We start from the raw sequence: 15,826 nt of genomic DNA, 5'->3' as shown, positions 1-15,826 counted from the left end.
AATCTCAAGAGGGAAAATGATGGTGTTGCTTACTCTGGCTCAGGCTCACCTCTCCTGTCCTGGCCCCTCGGGGTGAGGGCCCTGGGTTGTCCACACCTGTGTGCCCGCCCTGTGCACGGAAGCTGGCCCGCAGGCCACCGGCTGCGCCCTCGCCAGCTCCGGAGGACCGACCTGGGCTCTGGCGCCCACGGCGCTGGGTGAAGCTGCACGAGGTGCACTCCCCGGGGCTCCTTCTCTCGATCAGACCTCAGGCCCCTGGTGCTCCTGTTTCCGCGGTCCCCTCCCCGCTCACGGCCCCGCGCGGGCGCCGGAGGAGCGAGACCCGTCCCCGCCGGCCGCAAGGTGTCGCTCTCGAGCCGGAGCGGACGCTCGGGGCGCAGGCGCCGCGCCTGCCTGCCACGTGCGCATGCGCAGAGGGCTCTTCCGGCGCGGGCCGCGCTGTGGGCTCCCGCCCGAGCGGGCATGCTGCGGCCGGGCAGCCGGCTGCGGGGACTTGTGACAGGCCTCGGCGTCAGGGCCGACGCTCGGCTCCATTGCGGCGCCGGGATGCCCAAGAAAGCGGGTGCGACGAGCAAGGTCAGCGGCGAGCCCGGCGGCGGCCAGAGGGTGGGACGCAGGGCCGCCCCGAGAACGCGAGAGGAGCGGCCCCGGCTGGAGGCTCCCTACCGAGGGGGGCCCGGCGCGGCCCGGCCCGCTGCGGCCGCTCTCAGACTCTGCAGGATCCCGGCCAGGGCCGGCGCAGCCCGAGCTCCCGGGGGCCAGGGCCGCGGGTCCCGGGGCGTCTTCCCACCCCCACTGCCTTCGCTCCGCCCTGGGGCTCCGTTCGGGTCTGTAGAGCGAAGCACAGGGCCCGACACGGCGTCTCGTAGGCCTCGTGGAGTAGCGCCGGCCGCCTGGGGTTCCCGCTGCCCGGGGTACGGGGATGTGCGGCAGGTGCTCCCTGCCCCGCGCCGAGGGAGGTGGGGAGGGCCAGCCCCCGCTGAGCCTCGAAGGAGACCTGTCAAGCCGCGTGGTGGTTGTCATTTTAGGGTAGAAGCCAGAGCAAGGACCACGAGGCACCGCTTCCTCCCTCGGGTCCCGTGGCCGTCGATCCTAAAGGTTGTGTCACCATAGCCATCCACGCCAAGCCCGGCGCCAAGCAGAACGCTGTAACAGGTACGTGTGGACGCGGGGGCGGGAGCCGGGGGTCAGTCGGCAGGCTTATCCCGGGAGATAGTCAGTGTGGGGCTGGCATCGTGGCGCGGCGGGTGAGGCTGCCGCTCGCGACCCCACCCTGTGAGCACCGGACTTAACCCCAGCTCCCTCCTGATGCACCTGGGGAAGCAGCAGAGGACGGCCCGAGCGCTTGGGCCGCTGTGCCCACGTGGGAGACCCAGGTGGAGTTCCAGGCGGCTGGCTTCCGCCTGGCCCAGCCCTGGCCTGGTTGCATTTGGAGAGTGAACCAGTGGATGGAAAAGCTCTCTCCCTCTCGGTCCGGGTTTCCTATGTGGGTGGCAAGGATCCAAATACTGGAGCCTCACCTGCTGCTCCGAGCATACACATGAGCAGGAAGCCAGATCAGAAGCAGAGGAGCTGGGATTCGAACCCAGGCCCTCCCATATGGGATGCAGGCGTCCCAAGGGCCGACTTGACCGCTGTGCCAGAAGCCTGCTCAGCAGTACCTCTTGGCTCCAGTGCCCTCATTCTGTGTGCATTCAGCTAGTTTATGGTCAGTGCTGTGTAAGTCTTTGTTACGTGAACAGTACATTCTGAGACCCTCGGGGTGCATGGGGAGATGAACCCAGGTCCGGCGAGGAGACTGGAATAGCCCTGTGGGATCCTGGGAGCCGCCTTGCCTGTGTCGGAATCCAGGGGACGTCCCTGGTCAGCAGGGTCGGCAGAAGAGCGAGGGCTCCTTACGGGTCAAGTGCGCGCTGTTCTCATTTCAGATTTGACCGCTGAAGCCGTAAGTGTCGCCATCGCAGCGCCTCCGTCGGAGGGAGAGGCCAATGCTGAGCTCTGTCGCTACCTCTCCAAGGTCTTAGAGCTCAGGAAGAGTGACGTGGTTCTGGACAAGGTAGGCCGGGCTTCTCCCTCTCTCTGTATGTAGGCATCTGTGCTTATCATTGATAGGAGAGAGACAGAGACAGACCTCCCACCCACCGGTTCACGCCACCCAGGTCTCAGCCGGATCACATGCAGGAACAGCTGGGCCTGGAACCGCGTGCTCCTAGGTGGAGCCAGGTGCCCTAAGTGGCAGCGTAACCCGCCGCACCGCACGCCCCCCCCCCCCAGCCACGTCCGTGCTTCCTAAGGCTCTGCTGGCTTTCAGTGCTGCCCTGGGTGTCTCCTGCGTGGCCCCAGCCGGCGTTCAGTCACTGACTAATCACTGCGCCTGAGCAGCCTGCTCATTCCCGCCGGGCCGGGCGTCCCTGATTTCCCGATGTTTGCCTCTGTACCTTCTGTTCATCTACACAGACCCCTGCTCGCACTTGGCCTTTGAAGGATGTGTTTGAGGGAGGGCATTTGCCTAGCAGTTAACTGATGCTCGTAAAGATGAGCCCATTCGGGGCCGGTGTTGTGGCGCGCGCAGCAGGTTAGGCCGCCACCTGCATCCCATACGGGCACAGTTCAAGTCCCGGCTGGTCCACTTCCGATCCAGCTCCTGCGAGTACACCTGGGAAAGCGGGGGGAAATGGCCCACGTATGTGGCTTCTTCACTCACGTGGGACACCCAGAGGGAGTTCCAGGCTCCTAGCTGAGGCCTGGCCCAGCCCCAGCCACTGCAGCCATTTGGGAGTGAACCAGCGGATGGAGGATCTCTGTGTCTCCTCCTCTCTCTCTAACTGCCTTTCAAACAAGCACTAAAAAGAAAGAGAAGATGACCACATTCCATATCAGGTGGTTGGTTTCATTCCCAGCTCTCCTTCCAGTTCCAGCTTCCACTGTGTGCACTTGGGGAGGTGGCAGTGGTGGCTCAAGTGTTGGGTCTCGGCCACCCTGTGGGAGACCTGGGTGAGGTTCCAGGCTCCTGGCCTCAGCCTGGCCCAGCCCTGCTGTCGTGGGCATTTGGGAATTAAACTGGAAGATAGGAGCTCTTTTTTTTTTTTTTTTTTAAGATTTATTTTATTTATTTGGAAGACAGAGTTATAGAGAGAGGCAGAGAGAGAGGTCTTCCGTCCGATGGTTCACTCCCCAGATGGCCGGCAATGGCGGGAGCCGTGCCCATCCGAAGCCAGGAGCCAGGAGCTTCTTCTGGGTCTCCCACGCGGGTGCAGGGGCCCAAGGACTTGGACCATCCTCTACTGCTTTCCCAGGCGATAGCAGAGAGCTGGATCAGAAGAGGAGCAGCCGGGGCTAGAACCGGCGCCCATAAGGGATGCCGGCGCTTCAGGCCAGAGCGTTAACTCGCTGTACCACAGCGCCAGCCCTGGGAGCTCTTTCTGTCTCAACTAAAATAGGAAGACAGATCCTATGTAAAGTGGTTTTAGCTGGCTGTGAAGTCACAGCACTCAAATGGGTGGCAGCTTTTTGTTTGGAGTTTTCAGAAATGCGTGACAATAGAGAAAAACAGTTTGTTTCCATGAAAAGTTTATTTTAATAGAAACTTTATATAAAATTACAATATTTGGGCATTTTAAATGATTTTTGTTTTTAACTTAAAAATTACTTGAAACCAGCATGTTGTAAATCTGGATTCCTTGTTCATTTTGAAATTTTTGTTGTCATCTCCTTCAAAGGTGGAGTGATGGAGAGAGCAAGGCAGAGACAGAGACAGCTCGTCCAGCTGGTTGTTCTCTCCCCAGATGCTGGCACTGGTGGGGACAGGGCCAGAACTCCACCGGTGTCTCCCGTGTGGCTGATAAGGGCCCCAAGCCCTTGAGCCATCATGGCTCAGAACGCATTAGCAGGAAGCTGGATTGAAAGTGGAGTATCTGGGATTCAGATTGGCACTCTGTATATGGGATACAGTACGGGGAAATGGGATGCAGATGAAGTGGTCGCTTCATCCTCTGTGCCACAAAGCCTGCCCCCATTTTGAAACTGTAATCCTCCTTTTATCACAGAAATTGGGGGAGGTAAAACCCTGGGGTCTCGTAAACACCTGCAGGCAGGAAGCATCTAAGAGTCTTGGGTTAGATCAGAAGGGGCCGTGAGGAAGTGCGGCCTAAGCCCTCAGCAAAGCCCCTGTGTGACCCCGTGAGGGTGTGTGGCTGCGCTGGGGAGCGCGGAGGTGCGGGGTCTCGTACGTCAGGGGTTTGAGCGTGTCTGTTCCCTTTGTGTCCAGGGTGGTAAGTCTCGGGAGAAGGTGGTGAAGCTCTTGGCCTCTACAACTCCAGACGAAATCTTGGGGAAATTAAAACGGGAAGCTGAGAAGAAGTAAAAGCAAGAAATGAAAAAGTCATCCGTGAGGAATTTACTGCTAATGATGAACAGACTACTAGACAGGAAAAATATTCAAATGCGCAGAACGTGGGGGAATGCATGTGTGTGTATTAAATGTAAATAAGCCTCAGAAAAAAGTAGGAAGCTTGAAAGTTGCTGCACACTGAATACAGGCTCAAAACCCCCAAACGACCTGGAACACCTGACTGATTTCACGGCATCACCAGATAACAGAGGGAGAATGTTCCAGAGGACCCGGCTTTGCCCCTTGCGTCCTGTGATGGGCTTCCGGTGCCCGCAAGTGCTCCAGGTCGCAGCGTGCAGGGTGGCACTGGCGGCCGGATGCCCCACCCCTGGCTGAGAGCATCACCCTGGCTGCACGCGGACGTGGAATCTCCGTAGCAAGTCTGGAGCCCTGGGGCCGCCTCAGTCCAGTTTGCCAGAGACAGGAAAACCAGGCAGGCACTGCTCTGAACCTTCGCATTTCAGCACGATACTACACGCAAAAATGTGTTTTCACAACGATTTTGAGCATCTTGTGAAAACGAATAATCGAGACCTGCAGCTTCACGTTGACGATTTCTGAGGAGACACTGAACTTCCTGCCTCCTCCATGGTGACCTCGGTCATCGAGCCCGGCAGTTCTTGGGGGTCTCCGAGGACCCCGCAGAGAAGCACTAGGACTTGGAAGCGGTTTTCCGTGTGTGTAGGGGCCCATCAGAAGCTCCCTTGCCCTGCTCATCAGCGCTGATGCGCAGTCCTGTGCCTCGTCTGATAAGTGCCCGAGAAAATGTGCTCACGGAGAAGCGCGAGGACAGCATCTGTCAGGCCAGTAGTAAAGATTCTTGACGGTGAAGGAGCTGGAAGCCGCCCACCGGGCACAACTCTTATTTTGTTGCTGGGAACCAAGGGCGGGAAACGCTGGATGGCGTATTCAGGAAGGCAGCACGCAGGAGCGGCAGGCCTTGACTTGGGCTCGCTGCCTTGTCTTACACTGCTGTCCTTGTCTACACCGCTGGTGCGATACTACCCCCAGAGGTGCTTCTGTTCTACACGGTCTGGACTCAAGTCACCCACTCTTTCCCCTTACTTTTTAAAGAAAACTTCTAAAAGTTTGTATTTGAAAGAAAGAATGATAGATCTGCCACCTGCTGGTTCACTCCTCAGATGGCCACAACAGCCTGGGCCCAGAGCCAGGAACTAGCTCCACGTCTCCCACTGGGTGGCAGGAACCCAAGTACTTGAGTCACCCTCTGCTGCCTCCCAGCCACATTAGCACGGAGCTGGACTGGAAGTAAAGATGACACTCAGTCCCAGGCACTCTTACGGGGTGTGGGCCCCCAGACAGCGGCGTAACCAGCTGCGCTAAAGCACTCACCCCTTTCTAATTTCAGTCAAAGCATAGTTACATTTATGGGGTACACTGTAATAGTTTGCTACCTGTACACGATGTGTGCTGATCAGTTCAGAGTGATTCGCATTTCCGTCTCGTTAACACTTGTCGGTTCTTTGTGTCTGGAACCCACAGACTCCTCTCTTCTAGTTCTTTGTTAAACACATCCCCACCCTTTCCCCACACTGTCCCAGTGTGTGCCATAAAGATATCGGACTTGGGTTTTCACAGGGTCACAGGTAGGATGCTTTCCCTACAAGTTCCAGAAAAGCCCACCTGGCAAGCAGTAAAGGGGGTTGTGAGCTCACACACTGGCGAGGTCCAGAGGCAGGGAGCGCTTAGGCGTTGACACCGCGGCTCAGTGATGTCATGGAGGACCCACTTCCTGCTGCTGGCTTCATCCTCGGGTCAGCCGCCCTCTGGAGGCAAAGGGCCAGGGTTCCAGGTTTCACAGACTCCACTCGGGACAGCTCTGGTGTGTCTTTCCCAAAGACTCAGCCTCGTAATTCACACCAGGGCAGAGGATGTGGGATTCCAGGGAAAGCCATGCTACAACACGAGTCCTCAATCAGCGGGAAAGTATGAAGAAAGGAGTGGATGCTGGTTAGCAACTAGCAGTTTCAACTACAATAACCTACTTCATTTAAAATGGCCGTGAGCCGCCATCTGAGGCTCTGGCCCCCGTGGCCACCTTGCACAGTAAGCTTCGGTCCTAAGCCCATGGCCCAACCACAGGTGTCCGCTCCACCCCCACCCTAACGGGATTCGCTGCTCCTGCTTCCCTGCCCCCTGGCAAACGTATAACAGGACCCACTTCCAGCACGCATGCTCTCTCCCCTCCCCCGGGCCCATCAGGTTTCCCCCACCTGACAGTAAACCTTTCCTCTTTAAAAAAAAAAAGTGACCGTTATCTAACATGGAAACTTTTCCTCAGTTTTTATAAGAAACTGAACAGGATCCTTTAACAGAGTTACATCCCAGTGAGGCTCTGTCATCGAAAGCTTGCAAGAGGTAGGAGCTGGCCCAGAGACAGGAGAACAGAACCTGAGGCGGCCTGTAGCAGTCTGACCACGCCCACACAGCTGCTCCTCACTGGGGATATCATGGCTAACGCCTGGGCACCTGGCCTGCTGCAGGAGTTTAGGCAGTACAGCTTTCTTCAGCTGGGCCCTGGTTTTCCTCTGGGAACACAGAGGTAGACCCAGGGCGGAGGACAGAATTCAGCCTTCACATGTGCCTCAGGCCGGGTCTCGAGCCTGGGCCAGCCCATTCATTTCAAGTGAATACTTTCTCTACTGTGTCTGGAGAGACCTGTTGTTACCTGCCTTTGAATGAGATTGGAAGGACACCAGCTGTGGGGACTGGTATGTTCTGTCTGTCATCTGTCACCCCCACCCTAATAACCAGTCCTGCAAAACTGGCTACCAGTTTGTTAGCGTGGTGACTGACTTGCCAGTCCACGCTGGCTGTTTGGCCTCCGCAGACAGCTGGCTCCCCCTGTCCTGGAGGCAGGCAGAGAGATTTTGGCTCCTGCTTCCAGAGGGCCATCCCATACTCCTCGGGATGGAGAGAGAAGCAGAGGGTGTAGTGGCACCTCTGTGGTGTTGGAAGTTCCGGAAGGCTAAAAACCGCAATGTTGTACTAGGCTAAGCCTCCACTTGTGCTGCCATCATCCCATAAGGGTGCCTGTTCGAGTCCGGGCTGCTCCTCTTCCAATCCAGTTGTGCTAATGGTGCGGGAAAGCACATGAGGATTGCCTAAGTGCTTGGGCCCCTGATCCCACGTGGGAGACCAGAGGAGGCTCCTGGCTCCTGACTTCAGATAGGCCCAGCTCCCGCTGTTGTGGCCGTTTGAGTAGTGAACCAGCAGATGGAAGACCTTTCCCTCTGTCTCTCTCTCTCAACTGCCTCTCAGGTAAGTAAATAATCTTTAAAAATAAACTACAGTGTTATGCGGCGGTTATCTGCGCTGTGGGCTACCGGCATCCCCCTCTGGGATTTGGGTCAGTAGTTCCTCAACAGTAATGCAGAATGCAAGTTTTAGAACCCAACTGGCCTAAAGTGCAAACACTCTTAATGTACTGACTAGAAACCAAGCACTGGAGAAGCTAGTTTCAACTTACACCCAAGAGGTGGCACTGTAATGCAACACACAGAGGCACACACATTTCTCTCGCTCGCTCGCTCTCTATCTCTGTCTCTATCTATCTGAAGGCAGAGTGACAGAGTTCCATCCACTGGTTCCCTCCCCAAATGCCTGCAAACGGTCCAGGCCAAGCCAGGAGCCAGGAACTCCATCCTGGTCTCCCACATGGGCGCCGCACCACACATAATCTGAGCACTGAGCACTAATCTCACACGCTGATCCTTGCTGTCAGGCCAGAGTGTTGTCAGCTGAGTGCCCCGGTGGTCAGGGACCTCCCTTAGCTGCAGCTTCCTTCCAGGAGTCCCACATAGAGTGTCTGCAGATGGAATTGAGCTGGGCAGTCGGCAAGGAACTGATCTCATCAGGAGGCCAATTCAGTGAATGAGTGAAGAACACCTGCCAGGTAGACAGTGCGGCAGTGGATCCTGTCCTGGTACCTTCTGTCTCGTGGGAAGCCTCTTCAAGCGTCATCACCTGAAGGGGCTGGTGTTGTGATATAATGGGTAAAGCTGCCACCTGTGGTGTTGGCATCCCATATGGGCACCGGTTCAAATCCTGGCTGCTCCACATCCGATCCAGCTCAAAACAGCAGAAGATGGCCCAAGTGCTTGGGTCCCTGCACCCATGTGGGAGTCCGGAAGTAGCTCCTGACTCCAGGCTTTGGACCGGCTCAGCTGCAGCCGTTGTGGCCATTTGGGGAGTGAACCAGCAGGTGTTCTCTCCCTCTCTGTAACTCTACTTCTCAAATAAATAAATAAATCTTAAAAAAAAAAAAAAAACCTAGGGGCCCAAAAGCAAAAGTAGACAAACAGGATTGCATCAGGTTGGGAGCTGCTGTACGGTTAAGGAACACTCAGAAGTGAAGGGACGCCTGCGTTGGTAGACAGTGTCTGCGAACTATTCCACTGTCAAGGAATTAATGTCCAGAATGTATACGGAACTCAAACTCAACAGCAAAAACAAATAATCAGATGTTAAAATGGGCAAATTACATTTATAATGTTTCTGAAAAGCAGATACACAATTGGAAAACAAGTATATGGGCCGGCGCCGTGGCTCACTAGGCTAATCCTCCGCCTTGCGGTGCCGGCACACCGGGTTCTAGTCCCGGTCGGGGCACCGGATTCTGTCCCGGTTGCCCCTCTTCCAGGCCAGCTCTCTGCTGTGGCCCGGGAGTGCAGTGGAGGATGGCCCAAGTGCTTGGGCCCTGCACCCCATGGGAGACCAGGAAAAGCACCTGGCTCCTGCCATCGGATCAGCATGGTGCACCGGCTGTAGCGCGCTGGCCGCAGCGGCCATTGGAGGGTGAACCAACGGCAAAAGGAAGACCTTTTTCTCTGTCTCTCTCTCTCACTGTCCACTCTGCCTGTCAAAAAAAAAAAAAAAACAAAAAAAACACAAGTATATGAAAAAATGCTCAGTATCACTAATATCACAGAAATGCAAGTCAAAACCACAATGAGCCATCTCACCCCAGTTAAAGTGGCTTTTTAAAAAAATTTTTATTTAGTTGAAAGAGTTACACAGAGAGAGGGAGAGACAGATCTTCAATCCACTTGTTCACTCTTCAGATGGCCACAACAGCTTGGGTTGGTCCAGGCTGAAGCCAGGAGCCACATACAGTTTCCCAGGTGCATACCAATAGCCCATATGCTTGGGCCAACTACTGCTGCTTTCCCAGGCCATTAGTAGGGAGCTGGGTTGGAAGGGGAGCAGCCAGGACATGAACCAGCGCCCATGCAGGATGCCGGCACTGCAGGCGGCAGCTTTACCCGCTATGCACAGCTCCATCCTCAGTGGCTATTAATGATAAATACTGCAGGGAAAGCGGGCCCTGATTGCTGATGCTGGGATGTGAATTAGTACAGCCATTAGGAAAACTGGAGGTTCCTGAGGAAACCGGAAACAACCATCAGAGGGCCCAGTGATCCTACTCCAGGGCAGAGCGCAAAGGAGTGAAGTCAGTGTCCAGCAAACACCTGCACGCACGCTTCCCGTGGCACTGGTCACAGCAGCCGAGACACGGGATCAACCTGCGTGTCCACTGATGGGTGACTGAACAGAGAAACGACAGCACACGCATCTGTACACAGTGGAATGTTACACAAGACATGAAGTTCTGTCACTGGCAGAGCTGGATGGGACGGGAGGACATTATGTTAGGACAAATATCCATGTTCCCACGTGTTCTCATGTGCGGAAGCTGGAAGTCGACTTCACAGACGCAGAGAATAGACCTGTGCTTACCAGGGCGTGGGCAGGGTATGGGCAAAGTGGGGTGGAGAGGGGATGGTTAATGGTGCAGGGGTGCCACTAGAGAGGAGGAGTAGCTTTCTACGCTCTGTGGCACGGTAGGGTAACTGTCATTGACAACTAATGGGACCTTTTGATATAACTAGGAGAGAGGATTTGGAGTGCTTCCGACACAGGATATCCGAGGTGACAGATAGGCCAGTTACTGTGACCCCATCATTACACATTTTGTGAATGGGCTGAAATGTCACACCCCTTAAGTCTGTACAATTACTATCTGTCAATTAAAAATAAAACTACATGTTTTCTAGAAGCTCTGACCATCCAGATCAGAGGCTGAGTTAAGGGAGGGAGGGTGAGACACATATATGCACACTCATGTTACCGACAGGAATATGCCTTGCTACAATGTTCTAGAAAACAGGTCAGCACTTATTAAAACGTAAGATATTTCAACCCGACAATTCTGCTTTTGAGATGATCCCACAGAATACATAAAAAGCACCCAAGAGGGCAGGCGTTGTGGCTCAGTGGGTAAAACGACTGCTTGGGAGGCCCACATCCATATCAATGGCAGTTTGAGCCCCGGCTACTCCACTTCCCATCCAGCTCCCTTCGAATGTGCCTGGGAGGTGGCAGATGATGGCTCAAGCATCTAACTCCCTGCCCTCCATGTGGGAGACATAGTTGGAGTTCCTGGCTCCTGGTTTTGGCATGGTCCAGCTCTGGCAGGTGTGGGCATTTGGGAAGCAAACCAGTAGAGAGAAGAACGCTCTCTCTCTCTTTCTCTCTCTTTCTGCCTTTCCAAATAAATATTTCTGTTTGCTTAAGCACCAAAGGATGTACAAGGGCGATGCAGCATTGTCAGTATGAGGGAAAGAAAAACCCCAAGTGTCTGCCTACAGGAGAGGCGTCATAACGATGGTGAATCCATCCTAGCAACTGTTGTTACTAGAATTAAATCATCAGTTCCTAAACTACAACTACTGACCTGGAGGGATGACTGTGATATTCTATTGAGTGGGTAAGCAGTCGTGTGTATAAAAGGCATAATTTAAAAGCCTATAACCCCACTTCAGCTTTTAGAAAAGGAGAGAACACACACATGAAGTATGCGTATGTTTATGTGAGTATGGTCAATGGGACGGGAGCACACACAGCAGGCCACGATCACCAGTGGGTCCAGATGATTTATTTTCGTACTCTGTCACTTTTATAATACTGTTTTATAGATGCACAAAATGTACACAGTTGAGGACTTTTTTTTTTTAATGAGAACAACATAAACAACAGAGCTCTGGTGTTCGGTGATCAGAGCAGCTTTATTTACCTAATCCAGACACAGAGGCTGGAGATTTCTTCCGGGAGTTAAAGGCACTGGCAGTGGAAAAAACCCATGAGCTCATCCTCGCCTCATCCCTGAGGCTGTCTCAGGAGAAGCCACTGAAACTCAGAGAAAATCTAACTGGTAATTAATACGTGGGGCGCTGTGTGCCCCTAGGGACAGGAATGCAAACGCCCGCTGAATTAGCCCATCAGCCCAGGCCAACACGGGGGAGAGCCGGCAGCTGCACCTCCTGCACCAGCTCAACCCGGAAGTGCCCACCTCCCGTTCTGCAGGCACAGACCTGACTCCAGGCCGGGTTCACCCATCCCGTGCCTAGCCCAGTGCTGTCATTCAACCCTGTAGAGAAGCAGCCAAATCACATACAGCCGGTATTTTAATTTTCTGAAAGGTAGAGCTCAGAGAGACACAGAGACAGATCTTGTATCACTGGTTCATGTCCCAAAGGCCCACAGCAGTCAGGGCTGGGCCAGGCCTAACCCAGGAGTTTGGGACTCTGTCTAGGTCTCCCACTGGGTTTCCCCCAGAGCGAGCATCAACTGGAAGCTGGATCAAAAGTGGAGTGAGGACTTGAATCCAGTGCACTCTGATGTGGGATGTTGGAGTCCCAGCTGCTGAGCCACAATGCCCGCCCACACCGGCAGTTCTGATGGAAGCCTTGTCTTTAACCTGCTCCTCCCATCCCACCCTGCAAACCCTCAAACCTCAGGAATGACCTACAGCTCATCTCCACTGTTCCACTCTGACAGCACTGACAACTGGACTCCAGAGGGAGCGACATCTGTGTGGCACCCCAAGACCCCGGAAGTCACAGCAGCGCGAGGGCCCCTCACTCCTTCCCTAACACTCCTGACACAGTGCAGCTCAAATCATGGAGACCCACACGGCCAGCGTGGCCCAGCACCATCTTCCACAGAGTCCCAAGTCAGGGAGTGTCCGCAAAGGCCAGTACCAGAGGTCCTTGCATGTTTGCACTCAGGGCTACATTGGAGGCCGGTGGCATAATGTCCTATGCTAGGCCAGGTGTGGATTTGGCTCCATAACAACGAATACAACAGGAGCCAGGAGAAGCCCTTGTTAAAGTATTGTAGAATGGCACATCTGGACGTGTTTGCAACTGAAGTAGTAATCTAAATATTAGCGATATTGACATCTACCAATGTCAAGTATTTTTTCCCATCAGTTCATTCTAAATTTAAAATTTGAGAATTTTTAAATATACACCTTCTAAGTTTACAAATAAACACAGACAAGATTCTTTGACCTATCTAATTAGGTTTTTCGCACAGAATTAGCCAAAATCCATTATTCAGTACTTAAAAGTTCTCGTTTTTAAAGGACTTGTGGCACTTTCCCCCTCCTCCGTTCTTCTTGCTTCCCCCTCCCAGCCTCACATCCTCCCTTTTGTTGAGATCCTGGGTGCCCACCGGACCCTTCTCAACTCCTTGCAATGCAAATGGCCAAACAGATGCCCCGCACAGGGCAGCTATGACACAGATCAGAGGGAAACTCCCTGAGACTCCAGAGCCCCCACTCTTCCCCAGCTGCCCCTCCCCACTAGAGGCAAATTCCCTACTAACCGGATAAAACCGGAGTCCCAAATGCACGCAGCGTGCACAACCGACTGTTGCCAACCTCTCTGCTTCCAATAAAGCAACCTGTCTCTGTTGAGGTGGGTCTCCGTCTCTCTTTCCGTCTCTCCTTTTTGGGGGTACGAGAGACCAGAACCCCCAGCTATTCCAGACCTAACAAATTTTATGTATTAAACATGCTTCTCTAGTTAAAATCCATGATACTGAAAGAAAAACCCAAATAGACTTTCCAGTGAAGAGAACAGTGTATATGTAATACTTTGTCTGGCATTATCAAATAGGCAGTAACACAGAAACCCAAAGGAAACCCATGCTGTCTCAAGCTGGGGGCATGTGCTATTTCCCCCATTTCTAAATGGAAACACTACAGATAATAGTCCTCATTGAAAAAACTCAGACCCAGGGCAGAGACTGCCATACACAGCCAAGTCTGTGTTAGGGTCAAAAGTATCAAATGGAATAGAAAGTCTAGTAAAAATTCTTTTAAAGATGTATGTATGTATGTATTTTTAAAGACTTTATTTATTTATTTGACAGAGTTACAGACAGTGAGAGGGAGAGACAGAGAGAGAGGTCTTCCTTCTGCTGGTTCACTCCCCAAACGCCTGCAACAGCCAGGAGTTGTGCTGATCTGAAGCCAGGAACCAGGTGCTTCTTCCTGGTCTCCCATGTGGGTGCAGGGGCCCAGGCACTTGGGCCATCTTCTACTGCTTTCCCAGGCCACAGCAGAGAGCTGGATGGGAAGAGGGGCAGCCAGGACTACAACCGGCACCCATATGGGATGCTGGCACCGCAGGCGAAGGATTAACCAACTGCGCCACGGGGCTAGCCCCTATTTATTTAAAGATGTATTTATTTATTTGAAAGGCAGAGGAGAGAGGTCAGTCTTCAATCTCCAAAAAGCTGCAACAAATGGGCATCAGGGCTGGGCCAAGCAGAAGCCAGGAGCCAAGCACCCATCTGAGTCTTCCACGTGGGTGGCAGGGGCCCAAGCGCTTGGGCCATCTTCTGCTGCCTTCTCAGGCCATAGCAGGGAGCTGGATTAGAGGCAGAGCAGCCAGGACTCAAAGGGCACTTCAGTATGGGATGCCAGCATCACACGCAGCAGCTTAGTTGCTGTGCCACAACACCTCCCCCTGGGAAAGTTTTTAAGATGTAAAAAAAGGAAATACTATTTAATAACAAAATGTGGGGTGGGGGGCCGGCGTTGTGGCATAACGGAATGCTGGCATCCCATTTGGTCACCAGTTTGAGTCCCGGCTGCTCCACTTCCGATCCAGCTCCCTGCTAATGCACCTGGGAAAGCAGAAGATGGTTCAAGTGCTTGGGCCCCTGCACCCACGTGGCAGACCCAGAAGCAGCTCCTGGCTCATGACTTCAGCCTAGCCTGGCGCAGGTTGGCGGTACCTTTTGGGGAGTGAACCGGAAGATGGAAGAGCTCTCTCTCTGTATCTCCCTCTCTCTGTAACTCTTTCAAATAACTGGAGAAATCTCGCAGAGAACAGAGTGCAGCGTTTTCTTGCCGCCTGTTACCCACTCTCTCACGGCTCTCCCTTCCGTTGGCGGATTGTTAATCTGCCCGCCCTGAGACACCACACATCCAACACGGAGTCAGCCGGGGGAAGCCGGAATGCTCCGGCAGGCTCCCTCCCTTCCTCTGGACAGCCACCTGCTGCTTAGTTTACCCGTGCTTGCTTTCTGTGCAGTGGCCGGTGTGTCGGTGTTTTAGCCACCTGTATTCTGTCTCGCCGACTCAGTGCGACCGGTACTTGAGGGCCACATGCAGTGGTGCTGTTTTACCTGCTCTGCTGAGTCCTAAGCAGCAAGTGGGGGTGGGTGCCATGCGGGTGGAGGGAGGAACCCCGAGAGTTAGATCAAAGCACCCTTCCCGCCCTTGCTACCCACAGAGGAGGCTCTCGGCCTGTCTGAAAATTACTTCCTTGAAGAGTTGCAACCAATTATTGATCTGGTAGGGGTTCAAGACCCCAAAATATGCCACTTTCACGTAGAGGTCAGGCTGAGAGAGCACTTACCTTGCATGTCACTGACGGCCTTAAAGGAACACAATGATAATGATGTGTAAATGCTAAGTACCTAAAGCTTTTCCTAGTACGAGGACCGAAGCACTAGAATGTTCTTTGCAGCATTACTTGCAATCTAATCAAGTGGCAACAACGTAAATGTTCATCGGGATGAGAAAGCTAACGAGATAGCTGTGCGTATAATGACAGAGGGGGTTGCCGAGTGAATAAAGCCGCTGTGGTGGAGAGTGTGGCCGTGATGAGCGCGACTGTGCAGATCATGAACAGTACTGATCCTTGGCCCGTGGGGCTCAATTTTCACTTTCTCTGCGGTCTGACTTTGTTTTTCAACACTCATGCTCCATTTTAGTTATTAAGAATAAAACAATATGATGGTACAATTTTCAAAAGAAATATCAAGGAGAAATAACTCCCCCCTCAAAGTGTGGTGTTTTTATTCAAGTTCAAAACTAGAGCTGTCAGTGACCTAGGAAGGGATACTGTTCCATCATAAAGTCCTGTCTCTTCTTTCAGGAGAAAAAATATCAAAGGAAAATGGCATCCTTCTCTGTTGGGCATTATATTTAAGGAAGGCAGCTTTGGAAACCAGAATCAAGCTAGATGAACTCTCCCTGATGTCTTTTTCCTAGATGGTTTCACAAACCCAGAAATCATCATCACACCCTGGATAACCCCAACCCTCCTAGCACTC

General features: G+C 53.4%; 1 protein-coding gene across 1 annotated transcript; it reads left to right on the top strand.

Moving 5' to 3' along the window:
• The first annotated feature begins 440 nt into the window (after positions 1–440).
• Positions 441–7,698, top strand: C12H15orf40 (chromosome 12 C15orf40 homolog). The gene is made up of 4 exons (XM_002722994.6): positions 441–576; positions 1,029–1,155; positions 1,929–2,056; positions 4,268–7,698. Exons 1-4 carry the CDS (start codon positions 463–465, stop codon positions 4,361–4,363), a joined length of 465 nt encoding a protein of 154 aa, XP_002723040.3. The 5' UTR covers positions 441–462; the 3' UTR covers positions 4,364–7,698.
• Positions 7,699–15,826: the final 8,128 nt, after the last annotated feature.

Source organism: Oryctolagus cuniculus, chromosome 12 (genome assembly GCF_051225735.1).
Source record: "Oryctolagus cuniculus isolate XC-2025 breed Fujian yellow rabbit chromosome 12, ASM5122573v1, whole genome shotgun sequence".
NCBI lineage: Eukaryota > Metazoa > Chordata > Mammalia > Lagomorpha > Leporidae > Oryctolagus > Oryctolagus cuniculus.
The sequence above is the reverse complement of the archived record's forward strand: the minus strand, read 5'-3'. Positions and strand labels throughout refer to the sequence as shown.

What these genes read in the sequence shown, in the direction of transcription:
- C12H15orf40 (XM_002722994.6), top strand. Translation starts at nt 463, where the DNA reads ATGCTGCGGCCGGGCAGCCGGCTGCGGGGACTTGTGACAGGCCTCGGC. An exon ending in AAGCGGGTGCGACGAGCAAG is followed by an intron (nt 577 to 1,028) that starts GTCAGCGGCGAG and finishes TTGTCATTTTAG; the next exon opens with GGTAGAAGCCAGAGCAAGGA. An exon ending in CAAGCAGAACGCTGTAACAG is followed by an intron (nt 1,156 to 1,928) that starts GTACGTGTGGAC and finishes TTCTCATTTCAG; the next exon opens with ATTTGACCGCTGAAGCCGTA.